Here is a 14,787-nt window from a genome sequence, read left to right as displayed (position 1 = left end):
AAAACAGTTATAACAATTATGTGCAATCTTTTCACTTCTATTTTCTATCTATTTAATTACTTAAGCACTGTTCAGTATTTTACTTTGTCTAATGGAGCAGAACTTCTAAAAAAAAAAAAAATATGTTTAGCCAAGAAGTTTTGTTTAGTCTGGGGTTTCTTCGTGTGCCTTTTTCCAAATAAATACCCCGCCACAGTTTTCACTGGCAAAATATGACCAAATGTATCTTAGTTCCTTCAACAATATGAAGCAGTTGCGGAAGTTTGGAGTTTCTAGCTTTAAAAAAAAAAAAAATCTATACAAAGTTTTTACTTTAAACTATTGAAACGGAATGCAACAGATTCCAGTACAGTCAACTGAAAAATTAGTTTGTGAAGGGAGGTGCATAGTGAGGTGACCCATAAAATAAATTGTTCAGAAATTTTGCTCATACAAAAGAAACTATATACTTTTAAATAAATAAAAGCTACTATATACATTATACTGTACATTTAAATGAGAGATGACATGAAATGGAATAAATTTAGGGCTGCCTTTTCATCCACAAGGCTCATATCTTGACTTTATTACAATTCTGAATAAACCCCTCTGCTTTAGATTATTTCTCATTCTAGTGGCAGCCACATGAACGCACCACCATATTCCTGTATTTTTTTAAAATAACATTGGAACTGTCATCAAAGTAGAGCACGGAGATTGCATTCAGTTTTGTTGGTGCACAGCATGGCTTTGGTACATGATCAGGGAACATCAAGTGAACCTGAAAGACAGATAAATACATAGCTCATATATCAAACAGAGAGGTACAAGGACAACATCAGTGCAAAATATGTCTTTGCATTTCAGAGTGTGTTGTGGTCATGGATTTTCCTTCGTTAGCAACTTTAAGGCACAGCTTACCTCCAGAACATTGCTGATTTCAATTGCGTGGGCAAAGTTATACAATAATAGCAGATGGAGAGATAAATGTGAAATAGCGGCCAAGACAGAAAGCTGGTTTTCAGATGAAATTTAGGAAAGAGTTGGAGTTAGGCGGCTGCTCAGGAAAACATTTGAACATACCGTCAGTACCATCTCTGCTGAGGACAGTGCTTAACATGAAGCACAGGCTCAAGTTCCAGGTCCCACCAGGACCCCAGCACATGCTAAAATGCTTTCCTGTGTCAGGGTCTGAGCTTGGAGGAAAGTCTGTTGCAGACAGCAGAGACTCTGCAGGCAAAGGCTCATAATTAAACTGTTTTCAGCCTATGAAAGGGGAAAATGTGGCTTTTCAGAGAGCATGAGTGCATTTTAAGGTCTTATCTAGATATTGGTGGATCCAATTCTACTTCAACTCAAGTCAGTTTCAGTCCTTAAGGTGGATGCCAGCTGGACAGAAGGTTTAAGGAAAGGGCTGAAGCAGCGAAGCTTATGTTCACTAGGCTAAAATATATCAATTAAAGGTTAAAAAGAAGTAAAACAATCTTGAAAAGCATCCCAGAACAAATGAGATCTAGTGGAAATATCTGAAAAAGGGGGAAATAAAGCTCTTCATACTTGAAAGAAAGTAGGATGTAATATTCTACACATGCTGAAGACTTGGAAACTGGGGAGGCCAGAAAAAAGGGGGTTGTAATAGAGAAAGCAAGAGATTATTAAGGCATGGATGAAGACTTCAGCAGTAATAGGTTTCGTTTGTATGTTAAGTCTCTGTAAGTCTGTCAGAGCCATCTGTCTTGCAGTGATATAAGCCCAGAGACCTTGCCAGACAACAGAGAATAGTCTATCAGGAAACAATTTTTACATAACTGTTACCATGAGAAGGTCTTTTGAAATGAGCAATAATAAATCCTGAAGTAGCAGTTCAGTAACGGTTTAGACATACATTTAAAAACAGTTTACTAAATGAATAGCAAAGCACTGGAGAAGAGAATGATTGTGCCTTGCCTAGGCAGATGCTTGCCCTGCCATGACCCACCAGCCACTGCCTCCCCAGCTGGAAGCCCCATGGCTCTGCTAGCCCCACATAAGAGCAGTGCTCACAGCCTTTTCAAGAGTGAGCCTGGAATTGAGTGCAAGTCAACCTGCTGATCCACTGGCTCACATGACTAGGAGGTCAACATTAATACAATTAAATGCAGTCTCCCTTCTATTTATATGTATCTGTATAGTTTCTCTGCTTAAATTCAGTCTCAGAAAAAGGAGAAAGAGGTACTGGCCCAACATTTCTCTTATACTTGTTATAAAAGAAAAAAAAGTCAGTAAAGTTTGGAAAGGTACCAAGGAACAATCACTTCCCAAACCAAAGAGTGGGCTTTTTTAGAATGGTGTAATCAGTATGGCTGGGAGATGATTACATTTGGATTAGGGTGGGGTGTGTGAATAATTGTTTCCCAAGCCATCCCCATGTGCACACCTTGTGTAAATCTGAATTTTGTATAATTTAAACCAGAAAGCATTCAACTACTGTTATCTCATCTAATTTATGTGCAGCTAAAATTTAATTAGCCTCATGATTTTTTGGCTGCAAAACTGAATGCATGTACAGTACATACAGAGGGAGACACAATTCCAAAAAGGCCATAAAAAGGGGGAAAATTTAAGTATCCAATATAAAAAATAGGACAAACTGAACGAATTTCTTAACAATTGGAAATTACCCATTTTTGGAAAGCGTAGACACAAGAAAAAGTAGCACTGGGCCACTTCTTACTCAACAGCCCATAACTGCAGGAGAGAACTCTTAACGTGGGGAATCTCACTAATATTGGCAACTTTTCTGGACAATTTTTTGCATTGTTCTACGCTATTGCTTTACTGCCTTATTTCTTTTCAGTTCAGAACTGCATATATGCTGTTCTTGTCTCCTAGCCTCATTGTTACATGCCTTGCCAAGTGGAATTTGCTGTTCCCTTTCACCTGAACCCCTTTCCACACTTCTATTTATTTCCAGCCTCTGACATTTTCCCTTCTTTTTGTAAATCTTGCTGACTCAAATTCCGGTATACAGGAATAATGTTGCATTGGTGGCTGGACTTGGAGAAGGTGCATAAATGAAAAGGTGAATGGAAAGGAAAAAGGTCTCGGCTTAAATTTTAAAAATGTCTCTCTTGTGAAGACACAACTGGCAATTTTCACAAGCAGATATTTTTTCTTTTTTCTATCAGAAAGAGATTGAACTTTCTTTGTTTCTGGGGTTTATTTTGGTGTGGAGTTCTTTTTAGGGGGTGGAGGGTAGTAGGTGCACCCATTTCTAAAGGAGGAAAGGTTTTTCAGACCAGATTTTTTTATGCTGAAATCAAAAGAAAAAGATCAACATCCAGGGACAGAATCATCAGCACAGTCTGATGGTCAAAATACTTTCCTATCATCATTTTAAAACAGAAGGAGCCTTAAACCCATGTTTCTCTAATTACAGTTGAGTGTCTTGACCTTTCCAGAAACTAATTAAGGATGGCAACCCTTTCCTGTTCTGATTTTGTACTCCCACTCCTTCTTTGTGTAGTACCTCTCATTCCTCTACTTCTTAATCATTCTGCTAATACTGATGCTGTTCAGGGTCACTTCTTCAGCTGGCACATCTGAAAATTCATGACCAGACATCAGACTCACAAAACTACATTCAGCCATAATCTAAAGGTCTTGATTTCTGTACCTGAATGCTGCTGGGGTAGAGGAGGCCTAAAGGGCTGCTTCAAGTAAGATCATGTTTTTGGCTGCTCCAGTTGATGCACAGGACTAACCTAAGAACCAGCAGAGGCAGAAAGCTGGCTACAAATCCCCTTTTATATGTACCGGGCAGAGCAACAGATCCAGACACACTTATTTATAAATTGTATTTGTTAGCCAGGCATGGCTGAACACAATTTCTTACATGCAAATGCATCTGCTTACAGAGCTTCACATTAAGTTACAGCATGAGTATCTCTGCCAACAGCTGACAATAGAGGTCCACATAGTGGCCAAGTGTCAACATTTCTGGAAGGTATAACATGTAGATGTTAACATGGTGCTTCAATAAACTACAGTAAACTCTTGGAAATGGGACTAGGGGGCCTCTTTGATTCATGTCTACACAATTCTCCAGTAATATGACACTTTCTTCTCATGTCTTATTACATTTGAAATGGAGGGGAAACCTACCACACAGGCCATTCTCCCAGAGTTTGTCTTCTCTCCAGCATAATCATCATAGCACATCTCTGAAATGGGTTATCATTTATCCAGAAATAATCAAAATCCAATAGTAGTAAACAGAAAGGAAGAGACAGCCCCTGTGCCAAGACACTTAAAATTGCACAATAGGCAACTACAACATAGGCAGAAGCATACCAGAGTCTGAACAATGGCGTGGTTTGTTGCATTCATGTGAGCATTGAGGGGGAAAGAGCACTCTCCATCGCAGTAAAATGCAGCATAACCCTCTGGTGCAATAATCCAATCCTAAAATAAAAACAAATAAACACACTCTTTTTTTTTTCTTCCTTTTTTTTTTTTTTTTTTCTCTCAGAGATTTAAAACTATATAGAATCATGGAATAGGGTTGGAAAGGACCTTAAGATCATCTAGTTCCAACCCCCTGCCATGGGCAGGGACACCATGCACTAAACCATGTCACCCAAGACTCTGTATCAAAACTAGCTCAGACTTACCCAAGGACAAAATGAACTTTGGACTGTGGCATGTGAACTTACATTTTTCAAAAAGGGGAGAGAAGTATTTTCTTTGTTCATGCAAAAATCAGATGAAAATTAAATTGAAGTTAGAAACCTGTATTGAGTACCAGCTAATGAAGCTATAAGGGAAATTAAAGGTCCAAATATGTTTGTTAGAACACTTTTCTTCCCAGACTAAAAATCTTAAGCACTTCTTGATGCAAGAAAAGTAATTACAGTGCGTCTTTTTTCTTCAGCATGCTGAATGCCATTAACTATTCTATTGCATGGGACTAAGGGTTGTTAGAAATTACTCATTAGAATGTCACTGAATCATGCATTTTGAGTATTTCTAGCAACACAGCATGGGAAAATATTTTAAAATGCTGATGAAAGCTATGTGTTCAGTTTGCTGAATTCCTCCTTTACTAGGAAAAGCTAATGTAGGTGCTGTGGGAAGGACAGAGAGGATCAAGTACCTACTTCTTGGGTTGTTTCTTTTGATTTTTATCTCATTTCACCCTGAGTTTCACTGATCAACTATTGTACAGTCTAGCTTTGACTTATCAACAGAAACTTTGAAATCTTCAAGTTGTCTTTTTTCTTTTGGGGTGGGGGCAAGTTCTTCTTTTTTCTATGGCCACCTTGAAAGACTGATCTGAGAGCTTTGCATATCTTGGGGCATATCAGAATTTACTGTTTCAGAAAATTAACAAACTTGATACCTAGAAAAATCTGTGCTCTACAGAGGGAGAATGCCTCACTTGTTCAGTAGCCCAAGTCAGTAACACAAGCCTGCTCTTTGGGTGTGAACAGGGTGATTATGCTCTGCAGTCTTGGGAAAACAGTCTCTGCCTACTTCTTCAGGCTGCTGTGAGGGTAAATGTACTGCAAAATACCAGGAAAAGTAACGAGACCATATAAGAATCTGAGCTAGATATGGAAAAGATGAGCTGTCACTAAGGAGACAGTGCACTTGTTCTGTTCCTGGAGAATTGCTTTAAAGTATTCAGAGAAATATGAAATGCACAGCCAGCCATCTCTGAGTTCTTACCTGCATATGCAATATGTCTAGGTTATAAGTTGCTGATGGCCTTCCTGTTCTTTCTTTATAGAGAGATCCTTGCTTTCTGGAAAAAAACCCTAGATTGATCTCTATTTTCTTTTCTCATATGCCCTGCCTCTGTCTTTAGGACCTTTTACTACAGCTACCTTTTTATTTTTTATTTTTTTTTTGTTACTGTATGGCAGAATGAGTTTTCCCCAGAAATTATGTAAACTTATCTGTGGTGTTATAAAGACCACTGAACAGTAATCAATTTCTAGCTCCCTATAGACTCTAGCCCAGTGAAATTTCTCTGACCTGCAGGAGACAGAACTGAACCAAGGAAAATTCAAGTGCAAATTTCAAAAGTTCCATTGCTTAGTGTACAGATTTTGCTTTTATTTACTGCAGATCTATTAATATCTTAAATAATAGTTCAGAGTATCTTTATGTGAATGAATCCAGATCATAAAGCCATTAATGTACACAAAATCTTTGAAAGAAGAACAGCTAAAAAGGGCAAAGAGATAGTGATAGGAATTCACTGCAAAATGCATTTAAAGAATCTGTCTTTCATCACAGAAATCCCAGTTATCATAAAAAAACCCAGATTGTAAATAGCAGGGGACTGTAAAATAGATTGTCCCAATTTGAGTTAATAGGAAACAATATTTATAAGCATACCTGCCATCCTAAGTCTCGGAAACTCACGTAAAGTTCATGTTTCTTACATGCTTGCTTTTGCTCACTCGTGTTATAATCTACAACAAGAAAATAATAATAAGTTGTTTAGAAGCACTGCTAGAATCAACAAGGTTTAGCTATTTTTGAGCTCCTGACCAAACTACATGAAGGAAAAGAGCAAACATACTGTCATTTATATTCCTAGGGTTGGTTGGAAAGGGAGTGTATACTTGGAAATGCAGAATCAGCAGTATCATCCTGATACAATTCATATACAGAGACAAAGTGGTGCATGTAACATTAGGGGAAAGAGATTTATGTCTGTTCACTGTTTAGCTAGGTAACAATCCTGATAACGTGCACCTAGGCAATCAAAAGAGAGCAAACAAGCTCCCAATCCAACACGTGGGAAAGTCATCTGTATGCTGGCACGAGTTTAATTGACAGATAAAGTAAGTAGCCCAATTGAAAAGATAAATTAATGATAAGAAAATGTCCTGAAACAATAGAATTTCCAAAAGTCTTTTATTTAAACATTAGCACATTTTGACTTTTTCTTTTTTTTGCCAGATTTTCTAGAAATATTCACCCCTTGAATATTTCTAGAAGGGAATCTCTTTAGTTAGTAATATTAAAGTAAACAAACAGACTAACAAATGCTGTTTGAAGGCCTGAATGTTTCTGCATTTTCAGAGACATGTCAGGATAAAAGGAAACAGACAACCTTCCACACATACTTCTCCAGGACAATGTGGAGAATATTGAGTTCTGAAGAATATCTAGTTCTCTTTCCTTACTGCCCCTGAGTAACAGGAAAGGAAGGGAATAGGGTCATGCCGTCACCACGTTAGCACCCCAGAGCTGGATTATAGTGCTATTCAAGTGATGCCATCAGTGAGGCACGCAATGGAGCAGGGAGGACATGCTTTTTCTGCTAGTTCCAATTCAAGAATGTTTAAAGTGGCTTTTTAGGATCAAAATAACAAAACAAAACAACCAACCAAACAAAACAACAACAAAAAAAAACCTACAACCAACCAACCAACCAGCAAACAAACAAACAAACAAAAAAAACAACCCATAGAAGAAACTGAAAAATAAACAAAATCTCCATTTTCAGGAATAGATTTCTTTTTTTAGTAACAGTCTTTTAACATTAGAAGACTTAAATAATTGAGGCTGGCATGGGAGGGTCTCTCTTGAAAAATTCCAGCAAAATTAAGAGGTCCTTATCGCATAAAATGAATAGAAAGGAGTTCTACAGTCTACAGAGTTCTATAGTCTGTGATATAATCCATTATTTTGCTTTACTGTTCTTGCAGGAAACTCTTCCAAATAGCCAGCCTACAGGAGCTTTCCTGCACATTTATCAGCTCCTTCTTGTCCCCTGTCCTGATCTGTGCTATCGTTGCTTCTTTGAGTTCTCTTTAGTTTCTTTGTGGCTTTCTGAAGAGGTGATAACCAAAACTGAGCACAGTGCCACTTAAAGTAAAATAATTAATTCTTACAATTTCTGGATGGTTTTCTAGCAGTATATCCCAGAACATGAGTTCTGGAGCAAAAATACACTGTTAAATGATCATCTTCAGATCTCTTTTTGATACATTCCTGCCTAGTCACCTTAGGATTATGTTGTATTTATGCAAATCCATGAATAAAGAACAGATTGGTGGTGAGCGTGTTAATGAGAACTGCAGCATGATGGGGCTGTAGCATCCATGATACAGCAGAATTAAAAGGGTCTGAGAGATGACCAACATCAACAAGAGCATTGCAGCCCTGGACTTCACGAGATCAGTCTTCAGCTTTTTCAGAGATCTTCTTTATATGATCTCATGGTGTTGCCCCTGGATGGCAAGGGAAACCAGGAGAGCTGGTTGATCTCCCAGAACAACCCATGAGAGAAGTACAAGATAAGTTCATACTTGTGCAGGTCAAGAAAGTATGCAACTAATCCACTGTGGCTGAACAGGAAACTCTTGACTAAGCTCAAATTCAAATAGGAAGTAAAAGTAATGTTGAATTGGGATGAACTACACAGAAATAATATAAATACATTGCCTGAACATGCAGGGGTGGATGATAGGAAAGCCAAAGCTCAGCTGGAATTGAAACTCCTGAGGGATGTGAAGGTCAAGAAGAACTCCTATAGGTACATTCATAGCAAAAATCAAAACTAAGAAAAATGCATCGTCAATGTTCAGTGAGCAGAGGACCTAGTGACAAGAGCTCAGAAAGTTTAAGGGTACCCAATAACTTTGTTGTCTTGTTTTTTTACTCACAAGAGGAGAGAATTTAATATAACAGAAAACCCCTTAGTCATACTTTGTGCTGAGTTGTCTGTAATAATCTATTATGTTCTATACATGTTAGAAGTAAGGTGAAGGTATTGGAAAGTAAAGGAACTTAGAAAAAAAAGAATTGTTTCATTGATCCTTCTTCACAAGGATCTATATGCTGATTTTAACTAATATCAGTTCTCATAGGAGATAAATGGTGAGCTTTTCTGTTTCTTCAGCTATGAGTGAGAATTTAAAATTCAGTCATATAGAATGCAAGCCACTTTGCAAAACACCTGAAAAATGTGAGAAAGATATGTGTATGAGAAAGTCAGGAAAGTCACAATCTGGTTTTAGATAGCACCTAAGCAGAAACACAAAAACTGAAGATTGTGCTTTTGTCAGCTGTCTCTCAGTAATGATATTTTCGTATTTAGGACTATGTAACAGAGCTTTTAGCACCAGAATGTAGCAGAAGGACCTACAGTTAAAGGAGAAAGGTTGAATAATAAATATGTAAGTCATCGCATAGATGTCTTCATTGTCTTGTTACTCTGAATTACAACATAGGAGGATAACCAGTGGTGGACGAGCGGTCACACCAGAACTTCGTGGTCATATAAGACAAATGTGTATAATTTAACATTTCATATAAGTATCAAATGTCACATTTATAATAAAATCTGATGCCAAGGATTAAATTTCAAGTACTGTAACTTCAAGGCCATATGCTTATTATGTAAAGAATCAAAACTGTAAGCTATTGTGACTAAGAAAATATTGTTCTTCAACTATTCGGAGACTGCAGTTGGGGTCCAAACCCCTACGTAGCAGAAAGAGCTGTAGAAGGAGGTCAAAAATATACTTATAAGAAACTTAATAAGGATTTTATTTATTTGCAAGGGAAATAGGGACATACAGACAACCTATTTATATTGTCACGATGTACAGAGGCTTTAATTAATTTTTGTGAAATCAATAAAATACAGGAAATGCAGAGTTAAATATTGTTTTCAGCCTTTTTTTTTTGTCTCACTGCATTATGAACAAAAATTATGTAGCTTAGGTTTTGAGTTTCCTGATGTCAGTCACTATTCGGTATTTAAATGTGGATATCCTTTAGTGTGCAATTACACTGCAACTCTTTTAGATGATATTAAAAAAAAATAAAAATTAAAGCCAGCCTTTGTTGTAATGAAGAGTTATGTGATGTACTTTAGGAAAATGCTGTCTTGGTCTGATTTAATTATTATTTTCCTTTTCATCCACAGTTTGACAAAAATAAAACTGGATAAGTAAAAACCAGTTCAATCTGCTGTGCAGGCCAGGCAGGTGGAGCATGAATGGCAAGTTTAATTTAGTCTGTCATTACACTGCACTGAGGTAATTCTCTCTTTAAGTTTTTAGCAACAGAGTGATGCTGAGATACAAATCTGTCAACAATTGCCCATCTGTTGTAATAACTGACAAATATAGATTTTATTTTCTTCATGTTGTACTTGCATATATCTTCATAGAATCATGGAATACTTAGGGTTGGAAAGGAACTTAAGATCATCTAGTTCCAATCCCCTGACATGGGCAGGGACACCTCACACTAAATCATGCCACCCAAGGCTCTGTCCAACCTGGCCTTGAACACCACCTTGGATGGAGCATTCACAACTTCCCTGGGCAACCCATTCCAGTGCCTCACCACCCTCACAGGAAAGAACTTCCTCCTTATATCTAACCTAAACTTCTCCTATTTAAGTTTGAACATGTTACCCCTTGTCCTGTCACTACAGCCCCTAATGAAGAGTCCATCCCCAGCATCCCTGTGGGCCCCCTTCAGATACTGGAAGGCTGCTATGAGGTCTCCACACAGCCTTCTCTTCTCCAGGCTGAACAGCCCCAACTTTCTCAGCCTGTCTTCATACAGGAAGTGCTTCAGTCCCCTGATCATCCTTGTAGCCCTCCTGTGGACTTGTTCCAACAGATCCATGTCCTTTTTATGTTGAGGACACCAGAACTGCACACAATACTCCAAATGAGATCTCACAAGAGCAGAGTAGAGGGGCAGAATCACTTCTTTCTACCTGCTGGTCATGCTGCTTTTGATGCAGCCCAGGATACAGTTAGCTTTCTGGGCTGCCAGTGCACACTGAAGCCAGCTCATCTTCATTTTCTCATCAACCAACACCCCCAAGTCCTTTTCCACAGGGCTGCTCTGAATCTCTTCTCTGCCCAACCTGTAGCTGTGCCTGGGATTGCTCTGACCCAGCTGTAGGACTTTGCACTTGGCATGGTTAAACTTCATGAGGTTGGCATCAGCCCACCTCACAAGCATGTCAAGGTCCCTCTGGATGGCATTCCTTCCCTCCAGCATATCAACTGAACTAAACAGCTTGGTGTCATTGGCAAACTTGCTGAGGGCGTGCTCAATCCCACTGTCCATGTCACCAACAAAGATGGTGAACAAGACCAGTCCCAACACCGATCCCTGAGGGACACCACTCGTTACTGATCTCCAGCTGGACATTGAGCCATTGACCACAACTGTTTGTGTGCCAGTTCTTTATCCACCGAGTGGTCCACCTATCAAATTCATGTCTTTCCAATTTAGAGACAAGGATATCATGAGGGACAATGTCGAGTGCTTTGCAGAAGTTCAGGTAGATGATATCAACTGCTCTACACCTGTCCATCAGTTCCGTAGCCCCATCATAGAATGCCACCAAATTGGTCAGGTAGGATTTCCCCTTAGTGAAGCCATGCTGGCTGTCACCAAGCACCTTGTTGTTTTCCATGTGCCTTAGCATGCCTTCCAGGAGAATCTGCTCCAAGATTTTGCCAGGCACAGAGGTGAGACTGACTGGTCTGTAATTTCCTGGATCATCCATTTTTCCCCTTCTTGAAAATGGGGGTTATATTTCCCTTTTTCCAGTTGTCATGAACTTCACGTGACTGCCATGATTTTTCAAATATGATGGACAGTGGCTTAGCAACTTCATTCACCAGCTCCTTCAGGATCTGCAGATGGATTTCATCAGGTCCCATGGACTTGTGTATGCTCAGGTCCTTTTTGATGTTCTCGAACCAGATCCTTTCCTACAGTGGGCCTAAGGTCTTTATTCTCACAGTCCCTGTGTCTGCCTTCCATGACTGGGGTGGTGTGGTCAGAGCATTTGCCAGTGAAGACTGAGGCAAAGAAGTCATTAAGACCCTCAGCCTTCTCCAAATCCAGGGTAGCTAGTTCTCCTGAGAGCTCCCGAAGAGGGCCCGCATTGTCCCTAGTCTGTCTTTTATTCTCAACCTATAGAATCCCTTCCTGTTATGTTTCACGTTCCTAGCCAAGTTTAATTCTAACTGGGCCTTAGCTTTCCTAACCTGGTCCCTAGCTTCCCAGACAACATATCTGTATTTTCCCCAGGCCACCTGTTCTTGCTTCCACCTTTTATAAGCCTCCTTTTTTCCCTCTAAGCTTTCTCAGCAGTTTCTTATCCATCCAAGGAGGTCTCCTGGCCTTCCTGCTGCCCGTACGTCTAGTCAGGACACAACACTCCTGAGCTTGTAGCAGGTGACCCTTGAATCCCAACCAACAGCCTTGTGCTCCCCTGCCCTCTAGGGCTATATTCCATGGAACCTTACTAAGCAGGTTCCTGAAGAGGCCAAAGTCTGCTCTCTTGAAGTCCAGGGCAGTGAGCTTGATGCACGCTCTTCTCACTGTCCTGAGGATATCAAACTCAACCATCTCATGATCACTGCAACCAAGGCTGCCCTGGAGCGTAACATTTCCAGTGAGCCCTTCCCTGTTGGTGAGCACGAGGTCAAGCATGGCACCTCTCCTTGTCAGCTCCTCTATTACTTGCAGAAGGAAGTTGTCTTCCATGCTATTGAGGAACCTCCTGGGCTGCTTGTGCTGAGCTGTACTGTCCCTCCAACAGATATCAGTATGGTTGAAATCCCTCATGAAAACAAGGGCCTGCAAGCGTGAGGCTGTTCCTGTCTGTTTATATTCATGAATAATTAAAAAATGTCTTGCTTATTGAGAGGGAAGAACTGAGTTGCCCAGTTGGGGTTTCTAATCATTGTCCAAGAACTTCGAGAAGAAGGTGGCAAAAGGTAAAAGGCAAAAGGCAAAAGACAAAAGACAAAGGGGAAAAAGCAAAAAGAAAATGACAAAAGGCAAGGGGAAAGGGAAGGAGAAAGAGGGGAAAAAATATGGAAAAGAAAGAGGAAAAAAGAAACAGAAACAGAAACAGAAAAAGAAAAAGAAAAAGAAGAAAAGCAAGGAGAATAGGAAGCCATGACTACAGTAAAATTGGGATTGATGTACAAGGAGAAGTATAACCAGAACCTGTGACATATGGAAACATAGGATGGTTTGGATTGGAAAGGACCTTAAGATGGTCTAGTTCCAACCCCCCCTGCCATGGGTAGGCACACCTCCCATATAAATGACAGCATACCTGTCTGTGTCTGGCTACATTATCTCTGGCTACGTAAATGAGATTTTTCACTGTCAATGTCTGACTTAGATACTGTAGATAAAAGATTGTGGAAAAGCTTATGAAAGAAAGAACTAGGTCATACAATGACAATTGCTCATTACTGTGTCATTTATGTCAACAGTGTCTTGCATCAGGAGTGAATGGGTATTGAATACAGTCTATTGACAGCCTGCCATGAGAAAGATGATGAGCAGAATTCTTTGGGTTTTTCTGTAGTTTAAATATGGATAAATTAATTTTAAAGCACTGCTTATTACTGGAAGCTGTAGAGAGTTAGGAGAATTAGTCTTCTCCCACAAGCCTGCAGTACGCCACAATTTTCTTGAACTGCAGTCTTTTTTGACAGAGATATGGCATTCATCAACATATAGTGTTGTACCTCTATGCTTATGCAGATAGAGGCTTGAAGAGGTTAGGAGAAAATACGTCTCATGATGTACATTTCACTAGAGATGTACTGATTTTCTTTTACAGCGGCTCTGGAGCATGGCTGGATTCACAGATGAGGCTGATCAGTGTTTTGAGACATGCAGACAGCTCATGATGATGCAACTTGCTGGTGTTTGTAAAGGTTAAGTTTTTCCCAGGTTAAACCATCAGGGAGCTTGCGTTCAGTTTTCCTGCTATAATCAAGGAGGCTTAAAAAAATCCATTCAGTTCTCATTTCCTCATGGACTAGAAACATAGAATTCAACCTGAAAGTATGATATTTATATTCAGCTATGTTGTGTGTACCATGTACTTAGATGATTTTCCCTTCCACCAAAACAATGTGAGTCTCAAAATTAGTAGACATTGTTCAGGAAACATGATTTTTTTTTTTTTTTTTGGGGGGGGGGGTTGGAGGTATTGTGTTTTTTTGTGGGTTGGGGGGGAGGGGGGAATTTTTTTTTTGCAGAGAGATTATTACTTACCCTTAAGATAAGATACTGCATTTTGGAGTTAATGCAGTTGCACAGATCAAGGTTTACTTACTAAAAAAAAAAAAAAAAAGTGGGTGGAACAAGCAAACAAAAAAAGGAAAACCCTCCAAAAAGCACAGAAAAATGCTCATGTTGTATCATTCAGTCCAAAGCCCTTTTATGAAAATGGGGAAGTGCATCATATGGTACCAGTAAAACAGAAGGAACAGTTTCTGCAAAAAAAAAGCTGATCATACTAGAATTACACAAAATGACAAAACGCAGACTCAATTCTTGCACTGAAGTAAATGAATTTAGAAAAAAGCACATGCTAGCAAATTTAACTGATGTACATGCTTAAACCACATCTGAAAAGCAAGATGCTAAATCAATTTTTAACTTGCATTGTTTAAAAAAAATCTGAAGAACTTTAGGCAGTTAATGAAAAGAGAATGTGTAGGCAATATGGCTCTATAAATAATGAATAATCATCTTAAAAATGCCTTTCTATTATCGATATGTAATTTCTTTTTTTTTTTTTTTTTTTTACTACAATAAAGCTAAGACTGCCCAGTTTTGGCCTTCTTTCATTATTACTTGTAACTGCTCCCCTGCAAAATTGACTCATAAGGGATTAGACGTTAATTGTGTAGATGCGCTTTAGGTGTACAGTCATACAGTATAACAGAAAATTTTACAATACTTAAAACACCCCCAAACAATAAACAGTTATAGAGATCCCTGGTGCCT

General features: G+C 39.0%; 1 protein-coding gene across 3 annotated transcripts in view; it reads right to left on the bottom strand.

Annotated features, from left to right (window-relative positions):
* Positions 1-233: 233 nt before the first annotated feature.
* BMP5 (bone morphogenetic protein 5) overlaps positions 234-14,787 on the bottom strand; it is a 58,644-nt gene continuing 44,090 nt past the window's right edge. For 2 of the 3 annotated variants that reach the window (XM_061354927.1, XM_061354928.1), the window contains 3 exons: positions 6,364-6,440; positions 4,312-4,422; positions 234-760 (listed from right to left, as the gene is read on the bottom strand). In XM_061354927.1, the coding sequence (XP_061210911.1) occupies positions 611-760; positions 4,312-4,422; positions 6,364-6,440 (338 nt within the window). In that variant the 3' untranslated portion in view covers positions 234-610. The remainder of the gene's footprint in view (positions 761-4,311; positions 4,423-6,363; positions 6,441-14,787) is intronic. The other variant, XM_061354929.1, reaches the window with a different exon arrangement.

Source organism: Neopsephotus bourkii, unplaced genomic scaffold, assembly GCF_033783945.1.
Source record: "Neopsephotus bourkii isolate Nb327-2 ecotype Australia unplaced genomic scaffold, CSIRO-AGI_Nbou_v1 NB_756, whole genome shotgun sequence".
In the NCBI taxonomy this organism is placed as follows: Eukaryota; Metazoa; Chordata; class Aves; order Psittaciformes; family Psittacidae; genus Neopsephotus; species Neopsephotus bourkii.
This window is presented reverse-complemented; position numbering and strand designations above follow the sequence as displayed.